Below are 16,058 nucleotides of genomic sequence, written 5' to 3'. Positions count from 1 at the left end.
GCCCTGGCTGCATTTCCTACCTTTGCCTTGTGAAACTGGGGCTTTGGAAAGACCAGCCTAGGACATGAGAGGAAGTCAGCACCAATATTACAGGGCCAGATTCTCATATCCAACTACTTTAGAGTTGGCAGAAACAATAAAGGCCAACTTGCTTGTCCCTTTCCACTAGAAGGGACTTGCCTGTTTGTGGATGGTATCTAGGCTTCATTTGCTCCTTTCTGATGGCACTGCCATCTGAGGAAACACAAACTATTGTTTCACCGTTATATCTTCATATAAACTGAAATCTTATTGACCCTAGTCTTATCTAGGGTGCAAAAAAGTGACTAATTACTCATACGCATGAACATCCTTTAAATATTTGAGGAGATCTGTCATGACCTGTCTCTAGGAGATACTCTCTTCTTCTCTAAGTCTTACAACTTAGTGGTATTGGATGGCACTCCTCTCACAAATTTTATACCTCATGTAGGTCCAGTTTACTATGATTGATTGTTGTGATAATTTGCTGTGTTGTAGTAATTTTATTATGATCTATAGGATTACATACCAAGAAACACAAATCTCTCAATGCTAATTACAAGTCACAGGCATGGAGTAAGAATTCAAACCAACTTTAGAGGAGATAATTGTTTACGGGTTTTATAGGGTTGTTTCTTTAATTATGTTTCTTTAATTCGAACCTACATGGATATAGAAGAAATCTTGGAAATGTATTGTTATATATCATTTGCCGATGATTAGCAGAAGAGGTGTTAGAAAGAAATGTTTAAAGAAAAATGGTTCCATCTCCTCAGTTGAATATAGCTTCCCTTAAGCATGCACGGAATTCAACAGGGGCACGATAATGATCCCAAGACTGGGTGCTTTTCTGCTCCAGAGTTGTGTCGCATCAGTCAGCTGATGCTATTTCCAAGCTGGGCATCCTTGCCTTGCTATCATTTTGATATCAAATTTAATTTCAATTATCTGAGGAATGGAGGGGGAGCCTTCATCTCTATGCTGGCATTTAGCTGATACCTCCTTCAGTCTTGGAGTGGCATGAGAAAAACTTGGCCCCTTCTTTCTCCACTGAGGATTTCGTTTCCTAATTTTCTTCGGGGGAAAAAAGTGATTTGCAGTATTTCCTTTTTTTATGTTGTAGCAAAGTGGTCCGCCAAGTTCTCAAGGAAATGGTAGCTCACAATTACGATCGTTTCTCCAAGACTGGCTCCTCTTCTGCATACACTGGCTACATAGAACGTAGGTAACCCCCACACGGGCTTCTCCTCCACACCCCACCCCAACTGCATTGCTGGAAATATTCCTAAGTTGCGTGGTGTTTTGTCATTAGGTAGTCCGCATGCGTCGTCCACTTACAGTCTTGACATTCTTTACTCGGGCTCTGGCATTCTGAGGAGAAGTAACCTGAACATCTTCCAGTATGTTGGGAAGGCTCATCTGCATGGTAGTCAGGTAACTTATTTCCCAGTCATTTTTGCTTAACACAGTATATAAGAAACTGGTCCATCACACAGTGTGTAAGCCAGTGGTGTTCTCTGCTGTATGCTGCCTGAGACTCCCTCACCTGCAAGAGGCCACATGGTATAAATTGAAAAGTAAGTGTAAATGGAGCTCAAAACTGATAGAATCTGATTTGCTTGATTCATCAAGTATCCATGCGTCTTTTGGATATTCTGAGAAACAGAAGAGGGTTAATCTGAATAATCTTTGAGTTTCAAAGATGGATAGTCACAAAATTAAAATTGTGCCTGCATTTTCCACTTAAATCTTTTTTTGGGGGGGGTGTTGGTCATGGGGCCTGGACTCTGGGCTGGGCACTGTCCCTCAGCTCTTCAGCTCAAGGCTAGCACTCTATCACATGAGCCATAGTGCCACTTCCAACTTTTTTCTTCTTATGTGGCGCTGAGGAATTGAACCCAGGGCCTCATGCATGCGAGACAAGCACGCTACCACTGAGCCACCTTCCTAGCCCCTCCACTTAAAAAAAAAAAAAAAAAAACTTAAAAATATATTCCTTTCATTATCTTGCCCATGTAATTGTAAACCCTCTGTACAGTATCTTCACAATAAAAAAAGAAAAAAATATATATTCCTTAGGATCTCCTCCTAAGTTTTAAAATTTATAATTATCTCATTATAGTATCACTACATAGGGGTGGATTCCCTATAATAGAATATGATTCTTTAAGGACTCAACCTACATTTCTCCAATCTTAGTGGGCAATAAAAGTATAAAGTATGGGCATTTGACCACAGGTTGGTTTTTTCTCTGTTACTGTTACCCAAATTAGGTGACGATCCATAAAGGCTTCCTCGTTATAAAATATACTTCATTTTAGTTGTTATGAATAACAAACTATAATCTTCAAACTGAAGTCATTTAAGCACTAAAAAGTGATCTAGTGCTACAGAAACATGAGCTCTGGTCAATATGACATTGCCACACCCTGGGACAGTGCCACGGTCACAGTACTGTGCCTGGTCCCGAGGCATTGCCATCTGTTTCCTGCTGTACAGTCTGAAATGCCAAATGCCAAATGGCGAAGGGGCTGGGAATGTGGGAGAGAAAATACCTAGAATTCCTGTGTGTGCTAGAAATCAGGACATGGCTTTCCTCATCTTTTCTGGTGAGGGAGCAATGTTTGATATGGAAAAATATGAGTCTGGCTGAGAGAGTTCTATGCCCTGTCACAGTAGGAACCTAGGGACAATTGTGCCAGCATGGCTCCCTTTCCTTTCATAGTTTATCCAAGATGGCGGATCCGTTCAATGTGATAGCCTGGGAGAAGCACATTCTTTAGGATGAGATCATGAAGTGGAAAGTTCATGGCCTTTGTAGTCATCCAGGGTGGGTTCAAATCCTTCCCCTATCCTGTACCAGCTGGTGAACTTGAACCTTTTTTGTTTTGGCCTTATCTACAAAATGGATAAAAATCATCCATTACATGGAGAGAATTAATTCACTTTATGTCCAGGCACAATGTTTTGTGTGTGTTGAGTGTTCTTGGGTTTTTCTTTCCCTAGTTACCATTTGCAGTTGAGGCTTTGACCCCTATCATAATTTTTTTTTTTTTTTTTTTTTTTTTTTCCTATCATAATTTTAAGGTGAATCTCAGACGCCTTCCAGAGCAGGAGCGAATTCTGCCACAAAAGGTGTATTTGTTTTGTTTTTTTTCTCTAGGTGGTCCTTGAAGCCCAAGGGATGGAAGGCTTAATTGCAGCCACTCCTGATGAGGGAGAGGAGAACCTGGACTCCTATGCTGGCATGTCACCCATCCTCTTCGATGTTCAGCTCAGGCCTGTCACCTTTTTCAATGGATACAGTGACCTGATGTCCAAGATGCTGTCAGCATCTAGCGACCCTGTCAGTGTGGTAAAAGGACTTATTCTGCTAATAGACCATTCCCAGGTAATTCCTTCAATCTGCAAGTATCCAGCAAGTCTCTAAACTTGCCTGACATAGTTTAACTGCTTTCTGTGCCTGATACATCCAAGACAAAGTTTTGCTCATCTTGGTGTTCACCTGCTAAGCATTTGGTCCTGTAGATATTGTTGCTGTTTCTCCTTTGCTGTAGATAAGTAGCATTTTCTTTTGCATTTATTGGCTGCTTAAAGATTCTCCTTACTTTGAAGCAAATAGACAGTGAGGCAAAAAAAAAAAAAAAAAAAAGCCAGGCACCAGGTGGCTCACACCTGTAATCCTAGCTACTCAGGAGGCTGAGATCTGAGGATCTCGGTTCAAAGCCTGCTCGGACATGAAAGGCTGTGAAACTCTTATCTCCAAAAAGCCACCAGAAAATGGGAAGTGGTGTTGTGGCTCAAGTGGTAGAGTGCTCACCTTGAGCTACAAAGCTGAGAGACTGCTCCCAGGCCTTGAGTTCAAGCCCTATGACAGATAGAAAGGAAGGAAGGAAGGAAGGAAGGAAGGAAGGAAGGAAGGAAGGAAGGAAGGAAGGAAGGAAGGAAGGAAGGAAGGAAGGGAAGAAAGAAAGAAAGAAAGAAAGAAAGAAAGAAAGAAAGAAAGAAAGAAAGAAAGAAAGAAAGAAAGAAAGAAAGAGAAGCAAAAGCTACTAACAAACACAGAGAAACTACTGTTTGAGGCCCAGCTAGGATACAAAGGGGCCAGGCCTTCATTGCCTTCTCACTTGTTTTCTTAAACACAGGGGCTTAGATGATGCTTATCCAAGATGCAGGAGCTCCCCTTCATGGAGTGCTGAGTTACTGGTTACATTTGCATTGACAGAGATGATGAAAATCCAATTAACGTGTCATTTTCACCACTGACACCAACCACATGTTCATAGGTACTCTGTCCTCAACTAGCATGTTGGTAGCATCTTAGAAAAGTTTGCTCACTCCTTAGGAACAGAAGCTCAACTTTCATTCACTTGAACCTCAGTCTTCAGAATGTTGTCCAGTTTTCCTTGACCACAAACCTTATCATACCATACCAAAGTCTGATAGTAATATCTTCCATACAGTAAGACTCATGGGGCCAGCTTACCAAGATGTGTGCCCAATTACATTTCCTGAGAAACAGAAGAGGATTAATATGCATCTTAATTCATTTTTGAGTTTGAATGTTTGGTATTTAAAATTGTTTTTAATGGCCTGATTCATGTCCAGTTTCAGGAAATAAGGTACTATTTTAAAAGGAAAGTGTTCCCTAAACAAGGATCCTATAGGGGGATCATTATGTACTCTAAGACTTATTCTATTGGAGATACATAAGAATTTAAAGTTTACAGACTGTAGGATTTACCCAAAGTTTGCTTTAGTAAATTCACAGGTCGCAGCCTAAATTTAAGTATTGTCTCCATAACTTCCTGGTTGGGAACTGACTTGATAACTTGAAACCATGATTTCCCGATAACCAATGGAAACATTTGGACAGCTGCTCAGCTTTATTGATCTTTAGATCAAATAATTTTGGAATGCAGCTCTGTGAAGTTTTGGTTACTCAGTAATAGGTTTTAAGAGCTGGAGTGTCTTTAGGTATCAGATTCTATAAAACTCTTACAAAGCCAGGCATTAGTGACTATGGCTGAGATCTGAGGATCACTGTTCAAATTAGCTCTGGCAGGAAAGTCTGTGAGGCTCCTATCCCCAATTAAATACCAGAAAGCCAGAAGTAGACCTATCTCTCAAGTGGTAGAGAACTAACCTTGAGCAAAAAATCCCACAAACAAAAACAAAAAACTAAGGGATAGCGCCCAAACTCTAAATTCAAGTCTCAGCACTGGTATGCAACAACAAAACCTCTTCCAAAGCATCAATAGCTAGAACTAAATATTAATTTTTTAGATTTATCATGCCCTATGATGGTCATATTGTAATAAAAACAAAGGAAAAATTTAGATTTTTGTTAAAACTACGTAATACACTTGAAAGTAGGTAGTCTAGGGTTATCATGGAAACCTTATAGCGTTAGAATACAAACTATTCTTCAGTTTAGCCATCCTTATTTGTAGGGTGATTTTTTTCCCCACTAATACTGGGGTTTGAAGCTCAGGGCTTTGAGCTTGCTTGGCTTGCCTGGTCAGTTGATATACACCTCCAGCCAAGCTTTTTGCTGATTACTTTGGAGACAGATTCTGCTCTGGCTAGCTTTGAACCTTGAACCTCTAGACCTTAGGCTCCTAATTAGCTAGGATTACAGGTATGAGTCATCAGCCCCCTGTTTATTTATGGCTTTTGCATGTCACCAGTTTGCGTGATTACCAGTTGGCCACTACATTTCCAGCTCTACCTCTTCGTTCCAGGAAGGAGAGAATCCTGGTGTGTGTGTGTGTGTGTGTGTGTGTGTGAGAGAGAGAGAGAGAGAGAGAGAGAGAGAGAGAGAGAGGAGAGAGAGAGAGAGAGTCTTGAGACTTTAACTCAGGGCCCTGGTACATTCCTTGAGCTTCTTTTGCTCAAGGCTAGCACTCTACCACTTGAGCCACAGTTCTACTTCCAGCCTTTTGGGTAATTATTTGGAGATAAAAGTCTCACAGGCTTTGCTTAGGCCCTCAGATCTCAACCTCCAGAGTAGTTAGGAATACAAGTGTGAGCTACCAGTTCCCAGCTTTCTTTTAAAGAGTTTTCTTGGTAGTAAGAGTGGTGATGCATATCTATAATCTCAGCATGAAGGAGGCTCAGGCAAGACAAACAAAAGTATGAGACCTAGGCTATAGACTCGACCTTTTAAAAAAAGTTGTCTAAAATGCTGTCGATAGAAACTATGGCTATGCTATATCTTAACTACAACAAAACTTCGTCACACATGGAAAACACTTATTAAACCGTATCAAAGTTGTACATTGCACAATTCCATCATGCTTTTAGTGGAAGAAACTTCAAAATGCAGATCAGAAAATCAAGGATACAGAACAACACACACCTTTTCAAGACACAGGATCAAAAAAAAAAAAAAGACACAGGACCACATCCTAACACAGTTTCATGTGCTCAATTAGCCACTAACAATGTCTGATCATATGAATCAGAAGGACAAACTTGATGTCAATATAAGAAGCAGTCTAGATCTAGGTTGGCCAACTTGTCTAGTGAAGAACAGGAAGTGAATAGTTTGTGCCTGGAGGGCCAGACAGCGTAGGGCACAGCTTCTTGGCTCTGTTGTTGTAGTGTGAAAACAGCCATGAGCAATATAGTAACAAATGAGAAGGGCTCTGTTCCAATAAAATTTTATTTATGAGAACAGCTAGTGGTGGAGACCTGCCTACAGGTCATACACGTTGCCAAGGTTGGATTGCATGGTCTTGTATGATTTTTCTATACATTAGGCCAGGGTAACTTAGGCAAAATATAGTCCCCTAGCTATTAAGCATAACTTTGTGTGAGTGTGTGTGTGTGTGTGTGTGTGTGTGTGTGTGTGTGTGTGTTTGTCTGTGTCTGTGTGTCTTTGTGCATGTCTGTGTCTGTGTGTGTCACGCTAGAGTGTTTGGCAGATCTGGGGTTATCCAAATAAGCTGTCTGAGGCCCTCTGGCTCTGTAAAGCACTCCAGTAACATCATCCTAGCTTCAGAGCACGTACCGCTCTAGGTCAAGTGCTGACATTGAAGGAAATTTTGGCAGAGTGGCCTCTCCTAGCCACAGGGACCGATGGAATTACTCAGTACCATGCTTTCTCTCCTTCCTCTCTTTCTTTCTCTCTCTCTCTCTCTCTCACTCTCTAACTGGGCACTTCAGAAAAGGATTTCTGATAAAGTCAGTTTAATGAGGGAATTTTCTTAAGCCAGGAAAGAATATAGTTCCTTGGGGCAAGTTGTCAAAGTGTCGGTATGTGAGCTATAAGAAACTCCTTTGGGACCAGAGAGAACAAGAGTCACATGAACTACAAATGCAAAAATCTGTTCTCCTGTTTCTTGTTCCTCTAATTCACAGACAAATACAGAAATGTGCATTGGGGGCCAATCAAGGACATAAACCTATGTTTGTGGCAGATGGGTCTCAGGATTGAGTGAGTTACCAAATATAGAACTCTGGGTACACTGTGAGTGCTCACAGACTGATATGCCATTTACTCCAGACCCCTCAGTAATTAGAATCACTACACCATGTGCTTAGTCCCTTTCACAGAATGCTCTTTTTCTGTGGTGGTAAGTGGTCTGTCTTCATAAGGGGGTCCACAAAAAGTCTTTGTAACTTCATGGAAGAGTTCTTCCCTGGTCCCCTAGCATGAAACAAAAGAACAGCAAAGGCAAATAAGCTACCTTGCTTGTGTGAAAATGTTACAATATAATCCCTTTATATAACTAGTACGTGTTAAGAGAGAGAGAGAGAGAAAGTCTCCCTTGTGATACAGGATACAGTTGTTCTCTTCTCACTAATGATGGGTTGTTTGAAATACACCATGAAACACTTGTCTGATGTAGCTTGCATCCATCTGCTTACCATATAGTTATTGAGAAGGTCAAGGCCCATATCACAAGCCTCTGTTGACTGAATGGATTAACAAGAACATGAATTTCCCATTGGGAATGGAGAAGAAGATAGAAGGAAAAGACTACGTCTATAGCAGGGGATGTAATAGGGTTTGTTTGACAACAGTGACAATTATAGTGCCTGTAGCAAACATGGAAATTGTCTTCCTTCTCACTAGTTACAATGTGTTATATGGCCCCCCTATGATAACCAAATTTTTGTTCTAGACTGAATATAGCTTTGTGTATCTCTAGACATGTCTTCTAATCACTCTGGCATCCCATGCTTTCATAAGGAGCAGCCTTCAGAATGAAAGTTATTTTCCTGTCATGACCATACATTCATAGTAGAGCTGGTCATCAACCAATACTTTGAGCCTCCCTGCCACGATTTTTGTAATTCAAGGAGCTCAACGTGATCCTTGCTAGAAAGTGAAAGCATTGCATTTAGAGTTGGCCAATGCTGGCTTGTTTGGTCTGAGTAGAGCAGTTGCATAAAGAGTTCAGTCATATTGCTGCTTGCTAAGTACTTAAGATCTTTAAATCAAGTTCTTTTCTTCTCAAAATCATTATTACGTTTAACCCTTCTTCAGGAGATTTGATCCCTATCTAGTGAAACCATTCTCACAGTATCACTCCATATAATGTACATGGGAAATGAAAAACTTAAAGCCTACATACAGGTAAACAGCACAAAACAGGTTTGACACAACAATACAATTACTCAGGATGGACTGTTTGTAAATAATTACCATGTCTCTGAAAAATACCCTTGAGTTCATGTTGGACTTACCTATGAGTTCGGGATAAGGCTTATTTAAATCACCTTGTCTTCCTTCTTCATTTTTGAGTGTTTTTTTTTCTTTTTTTAAGTGATTCAGGTAATTCCTAGCACTTGAATGATGCACTAGGAATTTTTAATCCTATTTTTTTCATTTGTCAGAAGTATGCCTTTGCCTTTATTTAATACAGCATGTCCCCAGAGAATTGCTTAAAAGACCCCAAGAAGTCATCTTGTTTACCTTTCCCATCTCCCTAAAAGCTTCCTCTGGATATCTGATGCAAGTTCCTCCATTTGCCCATTCTTCAGTGGTTCTCAAAACAAATTTTTTAGGTCTGTAGTGGGGCTAGAACTCAGGGCCTAGGAGCTCTCCCTTGAGTTTTTTTGGCTCAAGGCCAGTGCTCTACTACTTTGAGCCACAGCTCCACTTCTGGTTTGGGGGTGGTTAATGGGAAATAAGAATCTCACAGACTTTCGTGTCTGGGCTGGCTTCAAACTGTGGTCCTCAGATCTCAGCCTCTTGACTGGTAAGGATTATGGGCCACCACCCAGCTGATGTGCAGATTTTAGTGTATCAGAATCACGTGGGGCTTATTACACATAGATTGCTGGAGCCTACCTTCAGAGTTCTAATTTAGAAAGTTGGGGACCTGAGAACCTGCATTTTTTTGAACAAATTCAGAGGTGTTGCTGGAGCTGTTCCTGAGAGCTCCACGCTGAGAATCATTTGCCACTCAGTAGGTCAGTGAGTGAAAGCCAACACCCTCCTCATTGGTATACCACTTCTCCTGTATTTTAACTGACTACTTAATTTTGTAAATCACCCAGTAACCTTTGTGTGAGCAATAGGCTTCCAGGCCTAGAGAAACACTCCTCCACTGGGGCCTACCTCCTCTCAGTGGCAGAGCGCTTGCCCAGCATACATCCTCAGCACTGAGCCAGATAATCAGAAGGCCTTGATGAGAAAGACTCTTCCACAAAGACAAGTCAAACAGCACTATCTACCTTGGAAGGGGTTAACTACATTTTGCTTATTATTATGTCCCTTTCTTTTCTTTTTCCTCACTAGGAGCTTCAGTTGCAATCTGGACTAAAGGCCAACATGGAGGTGCAGGGTGGTCTTGCTATCGATATTTCAGGTGCCATGGAGTTTAGTCTGTGGTATCGCGAGTCTAAAACCCGAGTGACAAATAGGTAAGCATAATATATTTAATGCTTTATGCAAAGGACTACACATATCTTTGTGAATTGGTAGCCCTCAGACTTTTCAAAAGCTGTGCTTCCCGCTTACAATTAATTGTTAAATCATAGATTTGGAAGGGATTATGGGAAGTTACTCTGTCTGTAGCATTTTAGAAGCTGGTTAGTACTTACTACAGCAGTGCCCTCATAGATAAAGGGCATTGTCTTTTCTTATTATTTCATTTTAATAGTTAATGATACTGTTAGGAAATTTTACTTGGAACAGTTGTTCAAAGTAAAGATGAATGTTTAAACATCTCTCTCTTCCTCTGTCATCTGTGGATTGTAGTAAGAAGTTGTTCCCTTCTACACAGGATCTATTGGTGCAGGTTGAGACAGGATCTCACCATGTAGCCGAGAGGTGACAAACATGAACTACTACACCCAATATTTAAGACTCAAAGTCTTAAATAATAGCCGGGTGCTGGTGGCTCCTGCCTGTAATCCTAGCTACTCAGGAGGCTTAGATCTGAGGATCTTGGTTCAAAACCAGCCCAGGCAGGAAAGTCCATGAGACTCTCACCTCCATTAAACCACTAGAAAATCGGAAGTGGTGCTGTGGCTCAAGCGGTAGGTAGAGTGCTCACCTTGAGCTGAAGAGCGCAAGGACAGCGCCCAACCCCAGAGTTCAAGCCCCACAACCAACAACAACAACAAAAAGTCTTAAGCACTGTCATTCCTTAGTTTGCTCAGCAATATTTGTTGTTCTAATCAATCTGTGAGCTCCCATGAAAATGTCTCCGAAAAGAGTGATAATAGCCAACATAATTATTCTTTTGTTTGCTATCAAATTGCAGAAAATAAAATAGAAATAGGATTTGATTTTACTCTTTTGGATATTTAAAAATAGGGTAAGTTGTGGTAACAGAAGTGATGATTAGGTTTTTCATTCATTTTGAACTAACTGTGGGTGATGCACCCGAGGAAATCTGACAGGTGGCATATCAGAGTCCAGCGATCCAATCTGAGGCTCCCAACTGCATCATTCATCTCCTTTTTCCTTTCAAAGTAGTTTTTTTGTCCGTTGTGGGGCTTGAACATTGGGCCTGGACACTGTTGCTGAGCTCTTCAGTTCAAGGCTAACGCTCTACCACTTGAGCCACAGCATCACTTCCGGTTTTCTAGTGGTTTATTGCAGATAAGAGTCTCACAGAATTTCCTGCCCAGGCTGGCTTTGAACCATGATTCCAGATCACAGCTTCCTGAGTAGGTAGGATTACAGGCATGAGCCACTGGCACCTGGCTTTTTCAAAGTATTTTTTAAAAATTTATTTTATTGTGAAAATGCTGTACAGAGGGCTTACAGTTACTTGAGTAAGGTAATGACTGGATTTCTTGTCAGACATTGTTACCTCTTCCTTTGTGTTTCTCCTACTATTCCTTCCTTCCTCCACCTCCCTTACTACTCCCCCAACCAGAAGTTGTGAAGTTCGTTTCCAACATAGTGTCTTGTGAGAATCATTGTTGCAATGGGTCATCCTGTGTTCTTGTTTCAGCATTTTGTTATTTCCTTTCCCCTCCCCAAATTAGATAAATATATATACAAGATGCAGAGTACCAAAATCAAATAGAGTGACAACAGGGGATAGACCATGGGGGAAGAACATACAAAAGAAACAAAAGAAAAATCACATAGTACATTGACAACAACTTTGACAAAGAAAAACCACCTCTTGTGTCCATATCTTGGGGTTCATTTTATTCAGCATCATCTTATATGGTCATATGTACATAGCTTTTGAGCTTTTCTGTTCATCTGATAAGGTTATCCTAGACGTGTACTAATTATTGCAAATAAGGGAAACCATGGGACCTATGTTTCTTTGGGCCTGGCTTACTTCACTTAATATAATTTTTTCCAAGTCTTTCCATTTCCTAACAAATGGGGCAATGTCATTCTTTCTGATGGAGGTGTAGTATTCCATTGTGTATATATACCACATTTTCTTGATCCATTCATCTACTGAGGGGCATCTGGGTTGGTTCCATATCTTAGCTATGGTGACTAATGCTGTCATATACATATTAAAGTATTTTTTAAGATAGACATTTCTCCAGATTAAACTGAATTAGATTCCTTGCAGAGAGAAATCAACCACCACAAAAAAAATCTAGATTTTTTTTAATAGGATGCAATATCCTTAAGTAGTGCCAGTATCCACATTGTAACTAATCTTTCTTCTTTCATCTGCTAATTCATTCATCCATTAAAAAAAATCTCTTAATCCTTTGCTCAGTATAAGACATTAGAAAGTCCTTCAAAGGATTCAAGCATTAAAACCACCTCTGACCTACTTTTATACTGACAACAGAAGCAGGAGTTTTCATTTGCCTACCCAAAAATTAGTACTTTTTTTTAAGTGTGGATTTGTGACTCTGATTTAATTATGGAAGTAATTTCCTAAGTTTGATTGAGGACTATTGTAATTTATAGTAACCTTAACCTGTCCAACCGTCCATCACTGATGACTGTTGTACCTACCCTACCTAGTCCCTCCACATACTACACTGTAGGAATAGTTCTTCCTCCCCCTCCCCCTCCTCCTCCTCCTCCTCCTCCTCCTTCTCCTCCTCCCCCTCCTCCTCCTCCTCCTTTTCTTCCTCCTCCCTTCTTGTCAGTCATGGGGCTTGAACTCAGGGCCTGACACTGTCCTTGAGCTCTTCATCAAGGCTAGGGCTCTACCACTTTGAGCCACAACACCACTTATAGTTTTCTGGTGATTAATTGGAGATAAGAGTCTCACAGATTTTCTTGCTTGGGTGGGCTTCAAACCAAAATCTTCAGATTTCAGCCTCCTGAGTAGCTAGGATTAAAGGTGGAGCCACCGATGCCTGGCTAAGAATGGCTGTTTGGAACAGAACATTCTTTTAAATATCTTGGTAACCGTAGACCTATGTCTTTTGAGAAAGAGTAATGAAATGGAATTGAAGTAGCTGTCTCAGAGACAACAGAGATGGTAGAAAGAAAACCACTACAAACCACCAGCTGTCCTCTTGGTAAGCTTATAGTTCTTTCTAAGATAACTTAGGTAATTATGTCCTTCTGAGAAGACTGGATTCCGGCATTCTTTTATCTTGGTCCTTGGTGTACCAGCAGTATCATACCTGATCACTCTTAGTTCCCATGTCTAGAATGAGAAGCCAAGGAAGTTGAGATGTAGAGCAAACCTTCCATAGCCAATCTCCGGCACCAAACAGGCCCTTATTCCAACGGGGTTCTAAGTGTATTGGGGTCCATTTCTTAATTTCTAAGTGTTTTCTTCTAGTTTTCCATGCCATGAGTTCAGACCCTGTGAAATTCTTAGTTCAATGTGATGCGAACAAGTTCTTTTTCTCTTTTCTCCATTTTAGGGTGGCTGTGGTCCTGACTGGTGAGCTTACCGTGGACTCCTCTTTTGTGAAAGCCGGCTTGGAAACCAGGGCTGAGACAGAGGCAGGCCTGGAGTTCATCTCCACAGTGCAGTTTTCTCAGTACCCATTCTTAATCTGCATGCAGATGGACAAGTCTGAAGCTCCCTTTAGGTAAGATGAGTATTCCTGGAATGTTCTAGAACCACCTCCAGTTCACCAGAAACTTGCATTCAGTGTTTTAGCATACAGCTCCAGGATGAAAAAAAAAAAAGCATTAGAAACCAAGTAAAAAGTTAGTTTTCACTGGGCCAGGTGGCTCACGCCTGTAATCCCAGCTACTCAGGAGGCTGAGATCTGAGGATCGTGGTTCAAAGCCAGCCCAGGCAGGAAAGTCCGTGAGACTCTTATCTCCAATAAAACACTAGAAAACTAGAAGTGGCACTGTGGCTCAAGCGGCAGAGCACTCACCTTGAGCTGAAGAGCTCAAGGACAGCACCCAAGCCCAGAGTTCAAGCCCCATGACTGACCAAAAAAAGGTTAGTTTTCTTTCAAGGACTTAAAGAACAATTAATAAAACTAAGAAAACACAGCTCGGAGGAGGCTGAGCAATTCTAATGATTACTTTTTCTGACATTAAGTCAAATCATATTTGATCCAGCAACAACTTTTCAAGGAAACTACCCTGGCATTTAATTTGTCACAGGAGTTGTCTCAGAATTTCAACAGAAATACCAGATGTCTTCCTACTTGTCTCCCAGGTAGAGAGTTCAAAATAGGGAAATTCACTTCCCATGAGTTAAGGGCCCAAATAAGTGCACAAGTAACTCTATACAGCAGCAATGTGGCGTTAAATTTGGACTTAAATTTGAGAGTCAGGATCCTGCATGTTTGAAAAAAAATCTATTAGTAGAATGCCTACTGCCCTTCAAATCAAATATATAGTTGTCCATGAACTGCCTAGTATTTCTTCCATTAACACCGTGTCCTTACATCTTATAGCCATGGTGCTCTATAGTAGTCCCCTGTGGTCAAGCTGGAGTCCTTTGAGCTTAGATAGCACCGACTCTTCTGTAGTTGTTTTCAAGGTCTCCTTGACATATTCTCTGACCATAAGGCAATTTGTACACTCAAAATATCAAGTCACAAAAAAAAAAAAAAAATATCAAGTCACGGGCTGGGAAGGTGGTTCAGTGGTAGAGTGTTTGCCTTGCATGCATAAGACCCTGGGTTTGTTTCCTCAGCACTACAGAAGCAGAAAAAGCTGGAAGTGGCACTGTAGCTCAAGTGGTAGAGTGCTAGCCTTGAGCTGAAGAGCTGAGGGACAGCGCCCAGGCCCAGAGTACAGGCCCCATGACTGGCTATATATATCAAGTCATCATTTCCATTATCTTCTTTGATAACCAAATAAAAATAGAGCCCCTTATTTTCTGACATTTCCCAACCCATATAAGGAATCCATCAATAATTTAAGTGCAAATATGAATAGATTACATTTTCATAGCATACATGATAGTGACTTACACTCAGACTATCAAGCTGTCGCTGCTTACATTAACTTATGTCTAGAATAGTCCTCCATAAGTGCACTAAAATTTTTTTTTTAAATCAGCCTTCTAGTGGTAAGAAGGTAATGACCACCCACTCAGTCAGCCACATGGATGTTTGGCTTGACATTTCACTTGGACCAGAGCTGGGGGAAAGTTTTTAAGTCTGTGTTCTCATCTTACAGTTTATTCTTAAGGGGAGAGGCCCCCAGGTTGGGGCTCTGGAATGAAGGGTGGGAGACATAGCTAGATCTGGGAAACTTCACATCCTCCAAACTATGAAAAGAATTCAGTCCTTCATTACAGAACAATAGATGGCAGGATTCCTATATCCGGGGCATTTTCAGTGCGTCTGAAGGGGAAGACATATCCTCTGTACTTAGGAGAGTACAGTTACTCAACTCCTTTCTCACACTGCTTAGGGTTGAGAAACTCCCAGTGCAACCAGAATGTGGTTGCATATGCAATTGGATGTGGACAGGTGTGACGTTGAGGTGTGTAATTCTGCGGTTGCTCCCTTTGTTCTACAGGCAATCTGAGACAAAATATGAAAGGCTGTCCACAGGCAGAGGCTACGTCTCTCGGAGAAGCAAAGAAAGGCTCCTAGCAGGATGTGAATTCCCACTCCATCAAGAGAACTCTGAGATGTGTAAGGTGGTATTCGCCCCTCCAGCAGAGAGTTCTTCCAGTGGATGGTTTTAAGAACTAATCGGTGATATTTCACGTGAATTTGTCTTCCGGGAAGGGATACAATGAGACGTGGGCTGCCGGATGAAGTGCTTGCTCTCTGAGAGCAGTGTTTACATATTTACATATATTTAAGATTTTTGTAAAAAGCAATGGGAAAACTTCAGTTGATTAAATTTAGGCCTACTCAGTACACCTACCCATAGTGTCCCATTAAGTCATCATGTGACACTTTCAACAACATTTGTACTTTTCTGTACTTCTCTCAAGTCTCATGTTGCACACAGAGTAGGACTAGTTTCTGCTCTAAGAAGAAATGACTATTTGTTAAAAATAAAATCTCCAAATATTCAAGGAAATCCAATTTTGTTTCAACAGTTTTCACCCAGGGTATCTGAAGGGAAAGCTCTAAGCCAGGCTCACTTTCTGTGAACCACACTGCCTAATCAGAAAATGAGGACAGGCTATGTTCTTTTTCTTTTATCTCTTGGTGGGGTACAGGTTTCAATGAGAGAGTAGGTACAAGAC

General features: G+C 41.0%; 1 protein-coding gene across 1 annotated transcript in view; it reads left to right on the top strand.

Annotated features, from left to right (window-relative positions):
- LOC122127161 (microsomal triglyceride transfer protein) overlaps positions 1–15,686 on the top strand; it is a 44,535-nt gene extending 28,849 nt beyond the window's left edge. Inside the window, exons 13-18 of the mRNA XM_042701764.1 lie at positions 1,145–1,242; positions 1,334–1,455; positions 3,185–3,412; positions 9,776–9,900; positions 13,300–13,470; positions 15,374–15,686. Of these exons, the coding sequence (XP_042557698.1) occupies positions 1,145–1,242; positions 1,334–1,455; positions 3,185–3,412; positions 9,776–9,900; positions 13,300–13,470; positions 15,374–15,545 (916 nt within the window). The 3' untranslated portion in view covers positions 15,546–15,686. The remainder of the gene's footprint in view (positions 1–1,144; positions 1,243–1,333; positions 1,456–3,184; positions 3,413–9,775; positions 9,901–13,299; positions 13,471–15,373) is intronic.
- The last annotated feature ends 372 nt before the right edge of the window (positions 15,687–16,058 follow it).

This window comes from Dipodomys spectabilis, unplaced genomic scaffold (genome assembly GCF_019054845.1).
Source record: "Dipodomys spectabilis isolate Male_0828 unplaced genomic scaffold, ASM1905484v1 ptg000297l, whole genome shotgun sequence".
Classification (NCBI taxonomy): Eukaryota; Metazoa; Chordata; class Mammalia; order Rodentia; family Heteromyidae; genus Dipodomys; species Dipodomys spectabilis.
Note: the sequence above shows the minus strand (reverse complement) of the source record. Positions and strands in the feature narration are given on the sequence as shown.